The sequence below is a fragment of the Thalassophryne amazonica genome, chromosome 12, assembly GCF_902500255.1.
Source record: "Thalassophryne amazonica chromosome 12, fThaAma1.1, whole genome shotgun sequence".
Classification (NCBI taxonomy): domain Eukaryota; kingdom Metazoa; phylum Chordata; class Actinopteri; order Batrachoidiformes; family Batrachoididae; genus Thalassophryne; species Thalassophryne amazonica.
The window spans coordinates 86,291,302-86,312,650 of NC_047114.1; the positions used below are offsets into that span (position 1 = coordinate 86,291,302).

General features: G+C 40.3%; 1 protein-coding gene across 3 annotated transcripts in view; it reads right to left on the reverse strand.

The window, feature by feature from the left end:
- Positions 1 to 18,805, reverse strand: part of LOC117522020 (netrin-G1-like) — a 185,390-nt gene extending 166,585 nt beyond the window's left edge. For 2 of the 3 annotated variants that reach the window (XM_034183388.1, XM_034183386.1), the window contains exons 1-2: positions 17,394 to 17,507; positions 4,798 to 5,438 (exon numbers count right to left, since the gene is read on the reverse strand). In XM_034183388.1, coding sequence (XP_034039279.1) covers positions 4,798 to 5,043 — 246 coding nt within the window. In that variant the 5' untranslated portion in view covers positions 5,044 to 5,438; positions 17,394 to 17,507. Of the gene's footprint in view, positions 1 to 4,797; positions 5,439 to 17,393; positions 17,508 to 18,507 lie in introns of those variants that run through there. The other variant, XM_034183387.1, reaches the window with a different exon arrangement.
- Between the last annotated feature and the right edge of the window lie 2,544 nt (positions 18,806 to 21,349).

The window sequence follows — 21,349 nt, forward strand, 5'->3', positions numbered from 1 at the left end:
CAATATCTCTAAAATCAGAAAGGTCTTGTCTCAGAGTGATGCTGAAAAACTAATTCATGCATTTATTTCCTCTAGGCTGGACTATTGTAATTCATTATTATCAGGTTGTCCTAAAAGTTCCCTAAAAAGCCTTCAGTTAATTCAAAATGCTGCAGCTAGAGTACTGACAGGGACTAGAAGGAGAGAGCATATCTCACCATATTGGCCTCTCTTCATTGGCTTCCTGTTAATTCTAGAATAGAATTTAAAATTCTTCTTCTTACTTATAAGGTTTTGAATAATCAGGTCCCATCTTATCTTAGGGACCTCGTAGTACCATATCACCCCAATAGAGCGCTTCGCTCTCAGACTGCAGGCTTACTTGTAGTTCCTAGGGTTTGTAAGAGTAGAATGGGAGGCAGAGCCTTCAGCTTTCAGGCTCCTCTCCTGTGGAACCAGCTCCCAATTCAGATCAGGGAGACAGACACCCTCTCTACTTTAAGATTAGGCTTAAAACTTTCCTTTTTGCTAAAGCTTATAGTTAGGGCTGGATCAGGTGACCCTAAACCATCCCTTAGTTATGCTGCTATAGACGTAGACTGCTGGGGGGTTCCCATGATGCACTGTTTCTTTCTCCTTTTGCTCTGTATGCACCACTCTGCATTTAATCATTAGTGATCGATCTCTGCTCCCCTCCACAGCATGTCTTTTTCATGGTTCTCTCCCTCAGCCCCAACCAGTCCCAGCAGAAGACTGCCCCTCCCTGAGCCTGGTTCTGCTGGAGGTTTCTTCCTGTTAAAAGGGAGTTTTTCCTTCCCACTGTAGCCAAGTGCTTGCTCACAGGGGGTCGTTTTGACCGTTGGGGTTTTACATAATTATTGTATGGCCTTGCCTTACAATATAAAGCACCTTGGGGCAACTGTTTGTTGTGATTTGGCGCTATATAAAAAAATTGATTGATTGATTGATTGATTGTCCTCTGGCTTCATGGATAGATAAAGCTGGGTATCATCTGCGTAACAATGAAAATTTAAGCAATACCGTCTAATAATACTGCCTAAGGGAAGCATGTATAAAGTGAATAAAATTGGTCCTAGCACAGAACCTTGTGGAACTCCATAATTAACTTTAGTCTGTGAAGAAGATTCCCCATTTACATGAACAAATTGTAATCTATTAGACAAATATGATTCAAACCACCGCAGCGCAGTGCCTTTAATACCTATGGCATACTCTAATCTCTGTAATAAAATTTTATGGTCAACAGTATCAAAAGCAGCACTGAGGTCTAACAGAACAAGCACAGAGATGAGTCCACTGTCCGAGGCCATAAGAAGATCATTTGTAACCTTCACTAATGCTGTTTCTGTACTGACTGAAACTCTTCAAATAGACCATTCCTCTGCAGATGATCAGTTAGCTGTTTTACAACTACCCTTTCAAGAATTTTTGAGAGAAAAGGAAGGTTGGAGATTGGCCTATAATTAGCTAAGATAGCTGGGTCAAGTGATGGCTTTTAAGTAATGGTTTAATTACTGCCACCTTAAAAGCCTGTGGTACATAGCCAACTACAAAGATAGATTGATCATATTTAAGATCGAAGCATTAAATAATGGTAGGGCTTCCTTGAGCAGCCTGGTAGGATTGGGGTCTAATAAACATGTTGATGGTTTGGATGAAGTAACTAATGAAAATAACTCAGACAGAACAATCGGAGAGAAAGAGTCTAACCAAATACCGGCATCACTGAAAGCAGCCAAAGATAACGATACGTCTTTGGGATGGTTATGAGTAATTTTTTCTCTAATAGTTAAAATTTTGTTAGCAAAGAAAGTCATGAAGTCATTACTAGTTAAAGTTAATGGAATACTCAGCTCAATAGAGCTCTGACTCTTTGTCAGCCTGGCTACAGTGCTGAAAAGAAACCTGGGGTTGTTCTTATTTTCTTCAATTAGTGATGAGTAGAAAGATGTCCTAGCTTTACGGAGGGCTTTTTTATAGAGCAACAGACTCTTTTTCCAGGCTAAGTGAAGATCTTCTAAATTAGTGAGACGCCATTTCCTATCCAACTTACGGGTTATCTGCTTTAAGCTACGAGTTTGTGAGTTATACCACGGAGTCAGACACTTCTGATTTAAAGCTCTCTTTTTCAGAGGAGCTACAGCATCCAAAGTTGTCTTCAATGAGGATGTAAAACTATTGACGAGATACTCTATCTCCCTTACAGAGTTTAGGTAGCTACTCAGCACTGTGTTGGTATATGGCATTAGAGAACATAAAGAAGGAATCATATCCTTAAACCTAGTTACAGCGCTTTCTGAAAGACTTCTAGTGTAATGAAACTTATTCCCCACTGCTGGGGAGTCCATCAGGGTAAATGTAAATGTTATTAAGAAATGATCAGACAGAAGGGAGTTTTCAGGGAATACTGTTAAGTCTTCTATTTCCATACCATAAGTCAGAACAAGATCTAAGATATTATTAAAGTGGTGGGTGGACTCATTTACTTTTTGAGCAAAGCCAATAGAGTCTAATAATAGATTAAATGCAGTGTTGAGGCTGTCATTCTCAGCATCTGTGTGGATGTTAAAATCGCCCACTATAATTATCTTATCTGAGCTAAGCACTAGTCAGACAAAAGGTCTGAAATTCACAGAGAAACTCACAGTAACGACCAGGTGGACGATAGATAATAACAAATAAAACTGGTTTTTGGGACTTCCAATTTGGATGGACAAGACTAAGAGACAAGCTTTCAAATGAATTAAAGCTCTGTCTGGGTTTTTGATTAATTAATAAGCTGGAATGGAAGATTGCTGCTAATCCTCCGCCCCGGCCCGTGCTACGAGCATTCTGACAGTTAGTGTGACTCGGGGGTGTTGACTCATTTAACTAACATATTCATCCTGCTGTAACCAGGTTTCTGTTAGGCAGAATAAATCAATATGTTGATCAATTATTATATCATTTACCAACAGGGACTTAGAAGAGAGAGACCTAATGTTTAATAGACCACATTTAACTGTTTTAGTCTGTGGTGCAGTTGAAGGTGCTATATTATTTTTTCTTTTTGAATTTTTATGCTTAAATAGATTTTTGCTGGTTATTGGTAGTCTGGGAGCAGGCACTGTCTCTACGGGGATGGGGTAATGAGGGGATGGCATGGGGAGAGAAGCTGCAGAGAGGTGTGTAAGACTACAACTCTGCTTCCTGGTCCCAACCCTGGATAGTCACGGTTTGGAGGATTTAAGAAAATTGGCCAGATTTCTAGAAATGAGAGCTGCTCCATCCAAAGTGGGATGGATGCCGTCTCTCCTAACAAGACCAGGTTTTCCCCAGAAGCTTTGCCAATTATCTATGAAGCCCACCTCATTTTTTGGACACCACTCAGACAGCCAGCAATTCAAGGAGAACATGCGGCTAAACATGTCACTCCCGGTCCGATTGGGGAGGAGCCCAGAGAAAACTACAGAGTCCGACATTGTTTTTGCAAAGTTACACACCGATTTAATGTTAATTTTAGTGACCTCCGATTGGCGTACCGGGTGTCATACTGCCGACGTGAATTACAATCTTACCAAAATTTACGCTTAGCCTTAGCCAGCAGTTTCAAATTTCCTTCAATGTCGCCTGCTCTGGCCCCCGGAAGACAATTGACTATGGTTGCTGGTGTCGCTAACTTCACATTTCTCAAAACAGAGTCGCCAATAACCAGAGTTTGATCCTCGGCGGGTGTGTCGCCGAGTGGGGAAAAACGGTTAGAAGATGTGAACGGGTTGACGGTGTACACGGGGCTTCTGTTTAGGGCTACGCTTCCTCCTCACAGTCACCCAGTCAGCCTGCTTTCCCAGCTGCTCGGGATCTGCCAGGGGGGAACTAACGGCGGCTAAGCTACCTTGGTCCGCACCGACTACAGGGGCCTGGCTAACTGTAGAATTTTCCACGGTGCGGAGCCGAGTCTCCAATTCGCCCAGCCTGGCCTCCAAAGCTACGAATAAGCTACACTTATTACAAGTACCGTTACTGCTAAAGGAGGCCGAGGAATAACTAAACATTTCACACCCAGAGCAGAAAAGTGCGGGAGAGACAGGAGAAGCCGCCATGCTAAATCGGCTAAGAGCTAGTAGCTACGCTAAGCTAGCGGATTCCTAAAAACACGCAAAGTGAATAATGTGTAAATAATTTAGAGGTGATTCAGCAGAAGGAGTGCTTTAGTTAAGGCACGTAAAGATTACACTGGGAAACAAATCGTAATCTAGATAACTAGATCAATCTAACTGCGCAGATTAAACAGCTAACAGATACAGAAAAACACCGCTGTGCTCCGGAACAGAAAGTGATACAATACCGCAGTGAGAGCCAACCACCAGTAGAGGTGGTTGGCTCTATTTAATTCGCCTCGTTGACTGGTACGTTCCAGCTTTCTCCTCATGAAATATTTGTACCATTGAACTCAAACATTCATTATTTGTATACTATTGTCTTTTTTTTATGTTTCGATTTTGAAAGACATTGAAGCTTGGGGCTAAGTGGGGGTGTGGCCAAACTGCTTGGTACATGGATAATACCCCCTGCCCCATATCCAGACCATGTTCATCATGTGCATCCTTGTTATTTCATTGTAATTTCCTGAGTGTGTGAGTTTCATGTGCTGCTTGTTAGTGTGGATATTCTAATGCCTCCACACTCTCTGTTCACATTAATCTCTGTGGCACTTGCCTTGTTTGCACTGCTCTCTATCCCTGACCCAGTATGCTGTGTGATCATGCCTACAACCTCATTTGTCTCCATCAGTGGATGGGCGAGGTTAGGACTCACCAAAGCGCAGTACGTTTCTGGCGGATCTCCACACGTGATGTTTGGTGGGTCGAGGGTCACTCGCAGGTACTTTGTCATGTCGGTGGCTTCCGGCTGACAGGCCATGTAGTCCCACACCAGGCCCTCTTCTGTGTAGATCTGGGACTTGCACACGTCATAGTGTCCCCAGGCTGCTGGGTAATGTTGCATGGCATGTGCCACGCAGATGCAGACAGCTTGCAGAGTGAATAATATGAGGCAAAGCATAGCTGATCTCGTTTTGAGTGGTTGCTGTTGATTTTATTTTATTTATTTTTTTGCTCTTTTTCTGTCTGTACAACAGCTGCTCTAATGACAATATTAGTGTTTTAAATTAACTGCAGCTTTAAATGGTGCAGTGGAGCATTTGTGAACTGTGGCAACATCTTGCTACTTTTGTTTCAGCAGTTTCGGGCGATGATTAGCCTCCATTCAGTCTTATTTTCTTCGATTGTCTGGCTGCTTGAAGTGTTCCAAGTGACTCTGATTTCAAGTGTAGGGTCTTGAGCACAGGGTCAAATAATGGTCAGGTGGGATGTACAGATGGGAGGACTGACACTCCTCATAAGCTGGTCAGCGTCTCTGATCTCCTGTCACTCATGGTGTTAACCACAGGGGGCATCCTAAAGGACACAAAAAGACAGTTTCACTGAGAAATACTTCACAACCAGCCCAGTCTCGTTTTTTTTTCTTTCCAATCCCCCGTCATGAAAAGCGCCTGCTTTTTGTGACAGTTTTTTTTTATTTTGCCATTTATGATCTTTCCCTTCTCCAAACTTTAACCATAATCATAGCGTATGTGTGTACCCTCCCCAAATGAATGCACTGCATCATCAATATCTGGGTTTTTTTTTCCTCAATGCACCTCGGGTAGCCTTACTACAGTGATGATTTGCGCTCAGCAGCAACTGGCTAATGTGCTCTATTTTGTAATTATTTTTTAGTGTTTGTTTACCATTACTTTCTCGTGTTATTTTCAATAATATTCAGGTCTGGGGACTGAGATGGCCATTCCAGAACATTGTGTACTTGTTCCTCCGCATGAATGCCCTAGTAGATTTTGAGCAGTGTTGAGGGTCGTTGTCTTGTTGAAAGATCCAGCCCTGGCGCAACTTCAACTTTGTCACTTATTCATGAAGATTGTTCTCAAGAATCTGTTGATACTGAGTGGAATCCATGTGACCATCAACTTTAACAAGATTCCCAGTACCTGCACTGGCCACACAGCACCACAGCATGATGGAACCACCTCTAAATTTTAGTGTAGGTAGCAAGTGTTTTTCTTGGAATGCTGTGCTGTGTGGAATGCTTTTTCAGCCATGCATACCGCCCCTTGTTATGTCCAAATAACTCAATTTTAGTTTGATCAGTCCACAGCACCTTATTACAAAATGAAGCTGGCTTGTCCAAATATGTTTTAGCATACCTCAAGCGACTGTTTGTGGCATGTACGCAGAAAAGGCTTCCTCTGCATTACAGCATCTCTTTGTGCAAAGTGTGCTGTATAGTTGAATGATGCACAGAGACACTATCTGCAGCAAGATCATGTTGTAGGTCTTTGGAGCAGGTCTGTGGGTTGACTATGACTGTTCTCACCATCCTTCACTTCAGCTTATCTGAGATTTTTCTTGGCCTGCCACTTCGGGCCTTAACTAGTACTGTGCCTGTGGTCTTCCATTTCCTCACTATGTCCTCCCAGTGGAACTGACAGCTGAAATCTCTGAGATAGCTTTTTGTATCTTCCCCTAAACCATGATGTTGAACAATCTTTGGTTTTCAGGTCATTTGAGAGTTGTTTACAGGCTCCCATGTTGCCACTCATTAGAAGAGATGCAAAGAGGAAAAACTTCTGCAAATTGCCACCTTAAATACCCTTTCTTATGATTGGATTCACCTGTGTAAGGAGGTCAAGGGTCAATGAGCTTACCAAACCAATTTTGTGTTCCAATAATTAGTGCTAAATGTATTCAAATCAATAAAATGACAAGGGTGCCCAAATTATACACCTGCCTAATTTTGTTTAATAATTATTGTACACTTTCTGTAATACTAGAAACATCATTTCACTTCTCAAATATCAGTGTGTTTGTCTGCTATATGATATATTTAACCAAAATTTATGATCCAGACACCAATGACTTATCATGAAAATTATCAGGGGTGCCCAAACTTTTGCATACAACTTTAGATGCAGATTTTGGCCAAACGTGCACAGTATGACTGCTTGTTTGTTTCTTTCAGCTACCCCCACTTGCTTGAGGTCACCAAAGAGGAAGAGGCACAGATCCAGATGGGGATTATGTATGTTATTTTTTATGATGGATGCCCTTACAGCTCTACCTAGAAAAGCATTGCACTGCATCCACTAAACTATACACAGAACCACCTTGGGTCCTGAATGGCAACCACCCAGGCAGAAAAGCAGTCCATCTCTGCTTCCCAAAAGTTGATAGGTGATAAGACTTTGCCACAAAGCTCTATTCTATCCAAGCAAACACGGCATCATAGTTATCTTGTGTTAGTACCAATCACTCAATAATGGCTTTACCAAAGTCACTGCATACAATTCAAATTAAGATCATTCTGCAAATCATTTTTAAAGCAAAAAGACTGTCAAGTCACTAGATTTAAAATATTGCTTCACTCCATCCCTTACAGCAGAATCTTGAGTTGGTTGTTGGAATTTTTTTCATGCAAATATAGGAATTGTTGTGGTCAGTCTGAGAAACAGAAACAGTTCATTTGATGAAATTCAGGTTTGAAAGAAGTATCAAAATCATCATTCCAAAGCCCAGACTTATCAGGTAAGGGTACTTAGAAGCAGTGGAGTGCCTGAGTGTCTCAGGTTAAAAATTCTATGCAATTGTGGAGAAAATAAAATGGAGCCGCTGTAACCCACTGCCTCTAACACAGGAATGACACTGCTAATCGGCGTTGTTAGTGCTCACTGTCAGTGTGCTCTGACAGCCCGAGGGTTGGCCTAAGAGGAAAATAGTAGTTTCTGTCCACAGTAGCTGTTTAGAAAAATGTACCTGTGTTTAAAAGTTTTAACCTGCATGTACAGGTTATGGCCTTTTTAATGGTCTACAAGTTTGCAAAGTTATATCACATTTATGAGAAGAGAGATTATTGGCTCCAGTGTTGATAGTCTAAGGGTGCACAGTAATGAGAATGCAGGTGCAACTGAGGTGCGTCTATTACCATGTTACTATTTATGCTGCAGGAAATCTCAGCACAACCAAGGGTGCTGTGCACAAAGGTGCAAGTTAAAGACACCAAGTTAACAAGCACCACCTCCAGTCCTGATAAGTGAAACCAATGCAAGCGACAAATTTTTCAGTTTCTCAAATGGCCACTTGAGGCTTCCTCCAAAAAAAAAAAAGGCTCACTCCACTCCAACACCAGCCTGCTCAGCATGCTGCTCACATTGGAGCAACATCTCTGCTATTTTGGCATTGTGGATAGCTCACCCACAGATTGAACTCGCCAGACTACTTTCGCCTGAGCCCAGCGTCCGTTGTTTGCAAATGGTGCTGAATTTGCAGGAATTCATCACGCACGTACTAACACAGAATACCCAGAAACTGGCTAGACGTTCAGCCAAAACGAGAGCACCCACTTTTAGCTTGCCATAAACTAAGCTAGTGGCGCTCATGAGAGTATGCTCCAACACTGCAAAAACTATCCTTCTCAAAATAATTCAAGTAATCTGAAATCTAGACAAATTGTTTTGTAAAAGCAAATCTGCTAATGGGGTAAGAAAAATTTACTTGGTTAGAATTCTCAAAGCTAGCAAAATGTCTAGGCTCTGAGTAATCAAAATGTGTCTTCAAACTACCCAGAATTGTTATTTTAAGATTAGCCTCTGTCTTAAAATAAGGAAAACAATCTTGTTCCTTTGCTGGGATGATTTGAAATCCATTGCTTTTCCTTGTTACTGGTTAAATACAGCTTGATATTAGCTGTAAAAACATTTCTCCAAAATAAGACATTTTTTCTTATGTAAAAAATGCTTGACAAGATTATTTTTCTATTTAGACAAAAATTAAGTCAAATTTTCTTTAAACAAGTCTCTTTGTACTTTCTTAAATATCAGTTTTTTTAGCAGTGGACACATTCAAGACCATGTTAAAATCTCCAACAGTACAAATAAACATTTTTACAGCCTGGTACAAAATAAATACATAAAGACTTTTGGTGAATGGTCTATGGTGTTTGGCAACTAGTGCTAAGTTTCCTCTTCTTGGAAATATCTGAGACAATGTGGCTTGCTGTATGGTTAATTGTACCAACAGACCATCAATGGAGTCATTTTCTGGTGAGGAAACTTGTTGTATTATTAAATTTTAACTGTTAGCAGCATTAGCACCAGTAGCTTGGTGACATTATGTCTACTGGTGGTGCCACGGTTACAAAAGCAATATGCTGGTCATATGTTTGGAAAGATACACCCAAGCCACCAGTCATGAAAACGACCACAAAAGTATGTGTGAGTCAAACACCCAAAGCAAAGATAACCTGTTGCAGCTTTGGCTTGTTTAGGATCTTGAGTTCGGGTACGGGGGCTTGTTCAGACTTCATTCGTCCTGTCCAGGTCATGCTGGTCTTGCCCATGCCCTACCACTTTTCCCATTTATGGTTGGGGTCAGATGGAGATGGAGTTAGGTGTTAAGCACTGTTAAAATGGTGACATCTAGAACCGATCCATTTATGCACCCAGTCTTCAGAAAACCCCTTGGTGAAGTATCTCAATTCTTGAACGTTGCTACTTTTGGTGTTTTCAGCATTCCAAACAACAAATCCTCTTTCTGAAACAATTTGAATAGCTTTTGACTACATCTAAAGCAATCAGTGTTGTCCTGATTTGGAATCTAAGGCCTATTTGATATGACTACAGGTTTGAATACATTCCAGCTGTAATGAAAGATGACCATTTGAGCCGCAGAAATGATCTGCAATGCAATTCAGACCGGGGCAGTCTTCAGAGTGGCGGGAGGCGGCATTAGCACGCTGTGATCAAAAGACCACTGGTGAGAGAATGGGGGAAAGAAACGCTTTTAAAAAGCAGTAGGAAAGAATTTGGTTCTTTAAATGTGCTCATGTCAGTCTCATACGTCCCAAGAAGAACCCATTACAAATTTGATAGCATGCCTGGAGTGCTGAGTGAGTGATAGGACTTTCTTTCGTGGGGGATGCGCACATCAATTTATAAATATAAATGTCAGTCTGATCAGAGAAGTGTCATGGACTGAATCATTCTCATCTCAACATGTTCTCCTCTGTGTCCTACGCACATGGTATAATAACTCAAAGGTAACTTTCATTATAAAGGCAGTCCGGGTTAGCCATGGCAAGCTTGGTGATGAGATCTCATCTCTTTTTTCAGAGGTATTATTCCTTTTGCCGAGGAGGCAAGGCTGTTTCTCATTTTGACTCTTTCAGCAGGATATCACTGAAGTAAATGAAAAGGAAGTCACTGACATTTTGTTTAGAGGTAGGCTTTGTTTCAGGAAGACTTTATTAGAGTTGAGTCATATTCGACGCAGGAACATTTTAAAAAATACTGTCATATTACCGTAAGAGGTTCAGCCTCCGTAATATTACCCTAAGAAGTCCAGCCTCTGTAATATTACCCTAAGAAGTCCAGCCTCCATAATATTACCCTAAGAAATCCAGTCTCCATAATATTAGCCTAAGAAATCCAGCCTCCGTAATATTACCCAAAGAAGATCATCTTATTACCCTAAGAAGTCTGGCCTGACTTCAGTCTCCATAATATTACCTATAAATATCTCACTTCCATAATATTACCCTAAGATAGCAGCCCCTATGATGTTACCCTAAGAACTCCAGCCTCCATAATGTTATGTTAAGAAGTACAGTCTCCACAATATTACCCCAAGATGTCCGGTCCAACTTCAGCCTCCATAATGTTACCCTAAGAAGTCCTGCCTCCATAATATTACTCTACAAAGCCCAGCCTCTATAATATTTCCCTAAGACGTCCAGTATCCGTAATATCACCCAAACGAGTCCTGCCTCCGCAATATTACCATAAGTCCAGCCTCCAAAATATTAGCCTAAGAAGTTATGGCTCTGTCCATCTGAAGCCTGTTGACTAATCTCTATGGGGTGACACTATAGCTGACCTCACATTACATATTTAATGATGTCATTTGGGGTGTATAACCTCAAAAATGCAAACACATCTCTGTCATGGCTTTCAAAATAGTCTGTAGCAAAGTATTTCAAAATGATATGCTTATTTTACATAAAACTTAAACTGTATACTATTAAACAGAAGAAGAATATAGAAGCCCCTAGTGCTGGTGATTTTCCTTAGATTCTATACCATAAAGCAGATGAGAGTCTGCGACTTCCCTTGGGAGGAACACCACTCCATCATGGGTCACATTCCCAGCCATGTTGGGTGGACTTGGCCGGTCAAAATTAAATGTTTTGTCAAAGGACACAAACAGGTAGCGTGACTGGTTATTGAACCCACAGCTACATATTGGTAGCCCATTTGCTATCCTTGTCCCATCTGCTATTTAGTGAAATGAATATTTTCATGTTTTGTTTGACATTTTGGGATATTCAGAAGATGTCCAGTATGACGTCTTTATTTGATCACTGGATGAGACAAGATGTGTCCAGTTCCTGTAGTGGAGGAGGTCTTATAAACCGGAGGACGAACTGGGAAACAAGCAAGTCAGCCCTGAAGCCATGAGTAATGTTACAACCAGTGAAAAGACATCATTGACATTGTTGCAAACTAACTCTTCACGCCATATTCAAGATTAATTTTTTGCTGAAAAGGAATTAATCTGCAAAAGAAGACAAACAGTAATTTGGTGTGGGAAAATCAAAGGTTTTTGGAGGCATTTCAGTGTCAGGAATTACACATATTTTCAAGTAATGTGGTCAATGAAAAAGTAAATTATTTAAAATATTACACACTAGGTCACAATTGATTTTATCAGTTCCACTACAACTGTTTTGTATATGTCTCAGTTTTCTTGTCAGATATGCAATAGAAGACTTCCATTGGATCAGATTATTTATTTATTTTTTTAATTCAATCCAATCATTTTAGCCAATATTGCACAGGTACTGCTGTCAAATATTGGACTGGCACACCCCTAATTTGCAACAAATTAAGAGTGGGTACACAGTAAATTTTGCTGAATAAAATATATTCTGCTGGGATAACATTTGGTCCCAGTCTAAATAGAGTAAAGTACACTCTATTATAGAGTGAAAATGGCTCTACCATCTTGTCAAATTAAGGGTTTTCTACTCCAAATTCCCAACCAGGTGTCTGATATAATAAAACAAAACAAAACTGGGTAACGCAGTTAGAATTGTTGCAGGACAAACTGCTGCAAGAAGAAAAATGCGCTATACAGAGATTCATGAGACTGAGAACTAAAGAGCCAGAAAATAAATATAAATGATACAGAAATAAGTTAACAAATATAAGGACTAGCAAAAAAGATTATTATAGGACATTATTAGATAATAACAAACATGATATAAAGGGAATGTGGGGTATACTAAACAGCATTATAAGAAGTAGTTCTAAACAGTTATAATATCCTGAGTATTTTATTGATGAGGGTAATGTAATTTGTAATAAAAAATGATGTGGCTGACAATCTAAATAAATTTTTTGTAAATGTGGGACCTGATCTTGCAAGACAAATCTCTGATCCAGGGACTGATGGGAAAAACATGGATGTATTGATAGAATGAAATTAGAATTCAATGTTTCTCAAAGTAGTGGAGGAGACAGAAATATTAGATATTGTTAAAAAGTGTAAAAACATCAACTGATTATAATGACATTGATTTGACAACAGTAAAAAAGGTAATTGAAGGGATCTCAAAACCTTTAACATACATCTGTAATTTATCATTTCAAACTGGTTCATTCCCAAACAAGATGAAAATAAGACAGTCATTCCACTGTACAAAACTGGGAACAAGCATCATTTAAGATGGGTAATGTCAGGTAATTGTTAAGATGGGTAATGTCAGTTCTGAATGTTTGGACATTGTTTGTGGGGTACCACAGGGGTCAGTGTTGGGGCCCAAACTATTCATATTGTATATTAATGATAATTGTAAGGTGTCACAGATACTCAAACTGGTGTTGTTTGCTGAAGACATGAATATTTTCTGTTCTTGGGAAAATTTTAAAGAAATGGTAGAGGAAAACACTGAAGAAATAAAGAAACTGAAAATATTGTTTGACCATAACAAATTGCCATTGAACTTAAATAAAACAAATCTAATGTTATTTGGGAAATGCAGAACCAATGAGCAAGTATGAATACAGATAGATGGGGTGCAGATTGAAAGGATTAATGAAAATAAATTCCTTGGGGTAATAACAGATGAGAAAATCAGTTGGAAACCACACATAAAATATATACAAACCAAATTATCAAGAAGCATTTCAGTGTTAAACAAAGGAAAACATGTTCTGAATCATAAATCACTCTGCATCTTATACTGTTCCGTTGTCTTACCGTATTTTAATTACTGTGTAGAAATTTGGGGTGATATATATATGAGTTCAATGAAATCACTAATTGTAAAGTAAGTCCCTTCGGCTGCTCCCTTGTTTGCACTCAGGGTCACCACAGCAAATCCAAGGTGAAATTGGCACAGGTTTAACACCGGATGCCCTTCCTGACGCAACTCCACATTACATGCAGAAATGTGGCAGGGGTGGGATTTGAACCCGGAACCTTCTGCACTGAAACCAAGCGCATTAACCACTTGGCCATCACCCCTGCTTAATGAAATCATTAATTATTCTACAAAAAAGGGCAATACGGGTCATTCATAATGTTGGCTATCAAGATCATACTCACTGACTCTTCTTAAAATCAAAACTATTAAAATTAACAGAGCAGCACAGATCTTGTACAAGGCAAAAAAAAAAAAAAAAAAAATTAACTTTTACCAAAAAACATACAGAAATTGTTCAAGGATCAAGAGGGGGAGACATCAATTCAGAGGGAAATACAACTTCAAAATTAACAAAATCAGCACAAACAAGAAACAATTCTGCATTTCATTCTGTGGGGTGAGACTATGGATAAGGAGTTAAAGCAGTGTCCAAACTTTCAACAGTTTAAAACAACATATAAAGAATGTGTTTTCATGGGCTACAGGGATGCAGTGTGAGAGTCATTAGGTGTTCACGGGAAACTGTTACTGATCATTTATTTCTATATTTGTTTTATGGATTTATTTATGTTCATTGTTAGTTTGGTTTATCTTTTCTGTTGTGTTTTGTTGGGTTCCTTATGTCTTTTTTTCTAAAATTGCATTGTATCATTATTATTGTTACTATTATTATTATTATCATGATTGTCAATAGTAGTAGTTTTAAGGAAACAGGGATATGCAGTATAAATCATTATACAGGGAGAAGGGGTGGGATTAGATAAGGTTCAACTTCTCACTTCTTTTTGAACTAACTTTAATTTTACATTGTCTGTTTTATTTTTTCTTTTGTTACGTTCAAAATAAATCTTCACTTCAATTCAATAAAAGTTTATTTTACACTGTGATAGACTTGATTTAGCACTCTGATACATGATATTTAAATCTTTTTGGTCTGGGACCAAATATTATCCCAGCAGAGTAAATTTTACTCTGCAAAATGTACTGTGTAAATTGAGCTGTTTTTGTCTATCACTATGACAACGCTTCGCTTGAAATCTTGTTTTATTGCAGGCTTTCATAGACCTGTATCTTTTGCAAATAATTTCACACCAAAATTCAGACCACCTGGTCCAGTTTGACTAATAAAATATACAAACTGAGAGTACACATATGTGGGAGTCAGAATATTATGGATGTGACAGTAACAGTATGCATTATATATGTGAGTGTAGGAATATATGAGAGTCAAAGAATGAATTATGGCTTCAGGAGTCCCTCAGTATACCTTTTTCTGCATCTTTCTCTCTACATTTTCTTTCACTTGTTTTCAAAGGTTCAGAAACACACCCCCTTGTGTCTGCTTGCATTCCATCCCATGGGCAGCTCAGGCATGTTCGAATGTTTTAAAAGTCAGCAGGCAGCCATGCCCCGTGGCTTAGACTGCTTCCAAACTCCGAGCTCGACTCCCCAAACCCACAGTGAATATATTCCATTCATTTTCTAAGAATGGTTCCTTTGTCTTCCACACAGGGCCATGACGAAGGTTGCTGTCTGTCTCGTCCTGATAGACAGGATATTGACTGTCCATGTTCAAGATGCTTTTCTCACAAAAGGGCTCGCTTATTACAAGATAACACAGTTATAGATTTTTGAAATAAAAAGTGATGCGGGCAGATCGCTGATGTTCCTGCAGCGGTTTGTCCTGCAACAATTATAGCTGTATTACCCAGTTTTGTTTTGTTTTTTATATCAGACACCTGGTTGGGATTTTGGATGTACTTGGATACAGTGACGCCTTGTTTTTATTGATTTTGCTGACTTCTACCCAATAACTGCTGATCTGCTGTGCAGACTGGTGCTTTGTGACTGGCTGATGAGTGCAACAATAAATGGGTTAATGCTTCCAGTGTTCTCCGAGCCAAGAAGCAACCCTTCCATGTGAGCCACAGGGGGGCCTGATTGGCAAACAGAAGCATGTCTGCTCTGGCACATTTGTCTTCCGATTGTCTTTCTCTCCTTTAGTACTGGATCCCTCTCCATCTCTCTAGGTCTCTTTTTCAACCCCCCAACCTCTCCACCTGCCTTTCTTCCTGACTGTTGTCTTGTCTCTCAATAGGATCTTGGCCGCAATTTATGAGTAAGGGCAATAAAACCTCAACTGCCAGGCTGGAATGAAACTTAATAGCACAATACGATATGCATCACAGTACATGGGTGCTGATTTGATATGTATTGAAAATCTTTAAAAATAGATTCTACCAGTATTGCAATTTGATATTACAATATTCTGAGATCATAAGTTATATTTACAGAAATAATGCACATCACATTTTTTATTATTTATCCCCCCCCACTGGAGAAATGCACTGCACATTCCATAATTAAGTAAATAAAAATTTTTTTTTAGGTTTGCTGCTACTTGTCAGTGTATCGCTTACAATCCCAGACTTGGCTTCAAGAGAAGTTGTAAAAATGGTTTACATTAGAGTTTGTCGATTTCTGCTGTTTGTCTCTCATGCAACGTCAGGCAGAAGAATTCTTCTTGCTATCTGTTTATTTTTTCTCTGCTTTTAGTGAAAATTGGAGGGCAAAAGTGCTTCTGCAGTTTGTGCCATACCTGCAGCACATACAGCCAGCACTGTCAAACTGAGTCCATCTCAACCACTTCACATACACATCCAGAAGAGCACTCGGTAGAGCACATACCTCCGCCACGCCAAATATCAATATCGAAGGATATTGATTCACAAAAGGGCAAACTAATACATTATGCTATATTCCAGAGTTTCATCCGGATCATTACCAAATTTTAATTGATTGATCCTGGGCATATTTCCCACCATTCCACCAAATTTGGTTCAAATGTGTTTAAATTGTTTTGAGTTATCCTGTTAAAAGAAACAGAAATGGTGGTGAAAACATAACCTCCTTGGTGGAGGTAGTAAATACTCGACATATCCTTAATTTTTGCACTCTCTGACTGCCACACCTTAAAAGTGCATGTTCTCACTCTCACACTCACTCATCTTCAACCGCTTCCTCCAATTAAGGGTCACAGGGTTGCTGGTGCCTATCCCAGCAGGTACATGCCAGTCTGTCGCAGGGCCACACATATAGACAAAGAAACACATTCACACCCACACGCACACCTACGGACAATTTCAAGTTTCCAATTCACCTGCATGTCCTAGGATGTGGGAGGAAGCTCACGGCAAACACAGGGAGAATATGCAAACTCCACACAGAAAGACCACAGGTGGGAATCGATCCCATGACCTTCTTTCTGTGAGGTGACAGTGCTTACCACTAAGCCACGGTGCTGCCCGAGTGCATGTTCTTCAGTGCTCAATTTACAATTTTTTTTAGGGTCTGAGAAAAGATGTTGGTGGCTTTTTCTGGAAATGTAAGGGTCCCCTTATTGCCACCATGCATAATTCAAACTTCTAGACTAAGATGCAAAAATGCATGCTGCACCACTGCAAAATCCAGGACATGCGACTCTCAGACACACACTGCAGTATCCAAAGCAAAAGACGAGTAATTAAAACGTGAGCCTAATCACATGCACGCTTGAGGATGTGCAGGGAACCTTTCAACAACTTAACAGGTTCCTGTTTTTATAGATCTCTTGGGTCTGATTTTGCGCATAGGCACACCTGCTGCGCAACAGGTTCAACAGGCATTTGTTATACGTCTGATAGAGACTTTTTGAGAAGATATACATAAGTGCGACGTTAATGAGGCTCAATAGGCTGGCATTTCTTAAAAATCAAAGGAAAAGCTTCCACACAGGCGGATAGTAAGAGATAAAAACTGCTTCATTGATTATTCCCTGTTCCACTGTAATTAACATATTATTCACAAATTTGGTCAAATGTGCACACATACATACTCACATTTAAATGCGTTCCGTGGGACCAGCTGATCGCTCAACAAGTTATTTACAGCCAGCAGAACTTTCAGACAGATTTTCGATTTTCATGCTGCAACTTAAGTTGAAACTTCTGAGTCTCTCTCTCTCTCTCTCTCTCTCTCTCTCTCTCTCCTCTCTCTCTCTCTCTCTCTCTCTCTCTCTCCTTAAAGCGGGATTTCCCTCCGAAAACCCCTTGATGGCTCGTTCTCATTCAGACCTTCTCTCGGTGTCCGCGCGCGGGATGTTCTGACACTCATCGGAATGACGCGCTGAAAATACTTCAAGCAGGCGCAAAGAAATAAAGCGAGGATGAAAGTGGCCAAAAAAATTAAAAGTAAAGTCCAGCGATGTGCCTTAAAGCACACACTGATGGATGCAGCTCCCGGTTTGGTTCGATATGTCAGTCAGAAAAAAACAAACCCGGGTTGCGATACGGAGAGGAGGAGGGAAAGACGAGTAATCTGCCTCGAATGGAGCCGCTACGTCCAGTTACACATCAGCGCTCCCCGGGTCCTAAAAACACAAAACTAACTGGAGTAGAACAGTGATTTTTACGCACGTCTCAAAAAACCTCACCAAATCGACTTTGGCGCGTATTTGCGCTCATATACTGTCGCTCCTCTGGGATTTCCGAAAAGAAATGACTTTATCTTGCTATGAAGGTAATTTAGGGCGCTGGGTGGTGAAATAATTTCTAATATATTCTGCACTTTTGTCACTTTCAAGCAAAATCAAAACAACACAAATTTAAAAAACGCACGCTTGGCAGAGATGCGTTAATCCACCAAGTACAAGCGCGAATAAATTAAGGTTAATCATGAAAAATGTGTTTGAAATTTGAAAAACTACTCCGTGGCGTTGCAATGAGCGACTTCAAGAGTAAATTAGCAACTTTAAAAACGTAATGGAACATAGCTTGTCACATTGTAAAACTGATGATGCTTTTCTAGCATAATCATAATAGGTGATCACCCGCAGCTAAAATGGCCTTTAAAACATTATTGTAATGATGTATTACGAGCCATAATCATAATTTCTGAGCTTCGGGGATGTCACTCCATATTTTTGTAATTTAGAAAAAAAAAGCCAGAGCTTACCTTACGTCTATAAGAGTGGAAAACTGCGCTAAAGAAACAATCCGCCTGGCAGCACTTGGGGGCAGCATGGCAGAGCAAGAAGAATAACTTAGAGTTGGGTGCGTCTCCTGGGCTCCCTTGGCGAGGAGTCATAGATGTCACCCTCTGCACTACGGGGTGCCAAGCAGCAGGCGAACAGCCGCGGTGACAGGTCGCTTTGAACACGCATTTTAATTGTGCTGTGATGCCAACTGGTGGAGACTGCACGACGGCAACAGCCGCGCCAAGCTGAAGGTCACAGCAGTGACAGAGAGCGCGGCATCAGGACCCGTTCAGGAACTCTGACCCGTTTTCTTATCATATTAAAGGCGAAAAATACAGGCAAACACCACACATAAGAGGGGGCGGGGTTTTTCTTTGTAATTCTCAGTACAAGTCACAGGAAAAGAGCTTCATGTTGAGTCGCATTCATTTCAGCACCATGGACAGCTCGCAAACACTGGAGCAGAAAGCAGTGCTAGAGAGGATTGTTAGAGGGTATTGGTTTCACTGGTGTGTGTGTGTGTGTGTGTGTGTGTGTGTGTGTGTGTGTGTGTGTGTGTGTGTATACACAAACGGCTGGATGGATTTCTGTCAAACGTGGTGAGGCTACGGTGCATCCGGAAAGTATTCACAGCGCTTCACTTTTTTAACATTTTGTTATGTTACAGCCTTATTCCAAAATTGAGTAAATTCATTTTGCCCTCAAAAATTCTAGTCACAACACCCCATAATGACAAGATGATGAAGATTTTTTTTTGCAAATTTATTCATAATAATAATAAAAAAAACTAAGAAATAACATGTACATAAGTATTCACACCCTTTGCTCAATACTGTGTTGATGCACCTTTGGCAGCACAGCCTCAAGTCTTGAATATGATGCCACAAGCTTGGTGCACCTATCTTTGGGCAGTTTTGCCCATCCCTCTTTGCAGCACCCCTCACGCTCCATCAGGTTGGATCGGGAGCGTCGGTGCACAGTCATTTTTCGATCTCTCCAGAGATTTTTAGTCAGATTCAGGTCTAGGCTCTGGCTGGACCACTCAATGACATTCACAGAGTTGTCCTGAAGCCACTCCTTTGATATCTTGGCTGTGTGCTTAGGGTCATTGCCATCCTGGATTTCATCCAGGATGTCTCTGTATATTGCTGCATTCAACTTTCCCTCAATCCTGACTAGTCTCCCAGTTCCTACCACTAAAAAACGTCCCCGCAGCATGGTGCTGCCCCCACCATGTTTCGTAGGGATAGTGCCTAGTTTCCTCCAAATCTGACACCTGGCATTCACGCTAAAGAGTTCAATCTTTGTCTCATCAGACCAGATAATTTTGTTTCTCATGGTCTGAGATTCCATAAAGTAGCTTTTGGCAAAATCCAGGTGGGCTGCCATGTGCCTTTTAATAAGGAGTGGTTTCAGTCTGGCCACTCCACCATACAGGCCTGATTGGTGCACAGCAAAATCAACAGTGTACATATGGTCCCACTCTGGTCAGAGTGGGACCATATGTAACACCGACAGTGTTAATTTAACACTGTCAGTGTTAGTTTTAGACTGGTGATTTTAGTGTTTGGATTGCTGTAGCAATGGTTGTCCTTCTGGAAGGTTCTCTCTCCACAGAGGAATGCTGGAGCTCTGACAAAGTGACCATCAGATTGTTGGTCACCTCCCTGATTAAGACCCCTCTCCCCCGATCGTGGACCAGCTCTAGGAAGAGCCCTGGTGGATACAAACTCTCTTCATTTACAGATGATGGCAACACTGTGCTCATTAGGATCTTCAAAGCAGCAGAAATGTTTCTGTACCCTTCCCCAGATTTGTGCCCCCAGACAATCCTGTCTCAGAGGTCTACAGCCAATTCCTTTGACTTCATGTTTGGTTTGTGCTCTGACATGCCACTATCAACTGTGGGCCCTTATATGTAGAAAGGTGAGTGTCTTTCCAAATCATATCTAATCAAGTGAATTTACTCCAGGTGGACTCCAATTAAGCTGTAGAAACATCTCAAGGATGGTCAGTGGAAACAAGTTTGAGCTTCATGACAAAAGCTGTAAATACTTACAGTATGTACATGTGATTTCTTAATTGTTTTGTTTGTTTTTTTTTTTCAATAAATTTGCAAAAATCTCAAACTTTTTTCACATGGTCATTGTGAGGTATTATGCTAAGATTTTTTGTGAAAAAAAGAATCTCGTGCATTTTGGAATAAGGCTGTGACATAACATGTGGAAAACGTGAAATGCTGTGAATACTTTCCAGATGCTCTATATTACTTGGATAGATATATCAATGTTATTAGATTTTGGAGTAGTTTGGTCAAAGGTAAAAGAAAACATGGTTGTTGTATATCTCAACAATGAAGAAGCCTGGATGACTGGCCTAATTCACTTAGGCTTCTTCATTGTTTCACTTGGGGTTAGCATAGCAGATCCAAGATGGCTGTGTATGCTGACGTGGCACAGGTTTTTACGCCTGATGCCACATTGGAATCAAGCACACGTAACCACTTGATCACCAGTCTTGTATAAAGTACCTCAAAGTGATGCTTGAGTGACAGTACAAGTATCTTACCATAAATTACTTTGGTAAAAGTAAGTCTCCTAAAAAATTACTTGAGTAAAAGTCTTAAAGTATCTGACATTACTGTACTTAAGTATCAAAAAGTAAATTTCTCATACAAAATGTACTTTAAGTAAAAGCATTGAGTAAAGTAAAACCAAATGAGTGGAGAGAGAAACAGTGACATTAAAAGAAAGTGTGGTGTCTGAGAAGAACCAGTCGGGGGGTCTCAGCCCCTATACAAGGCTGGATCTGCCTCTGGAG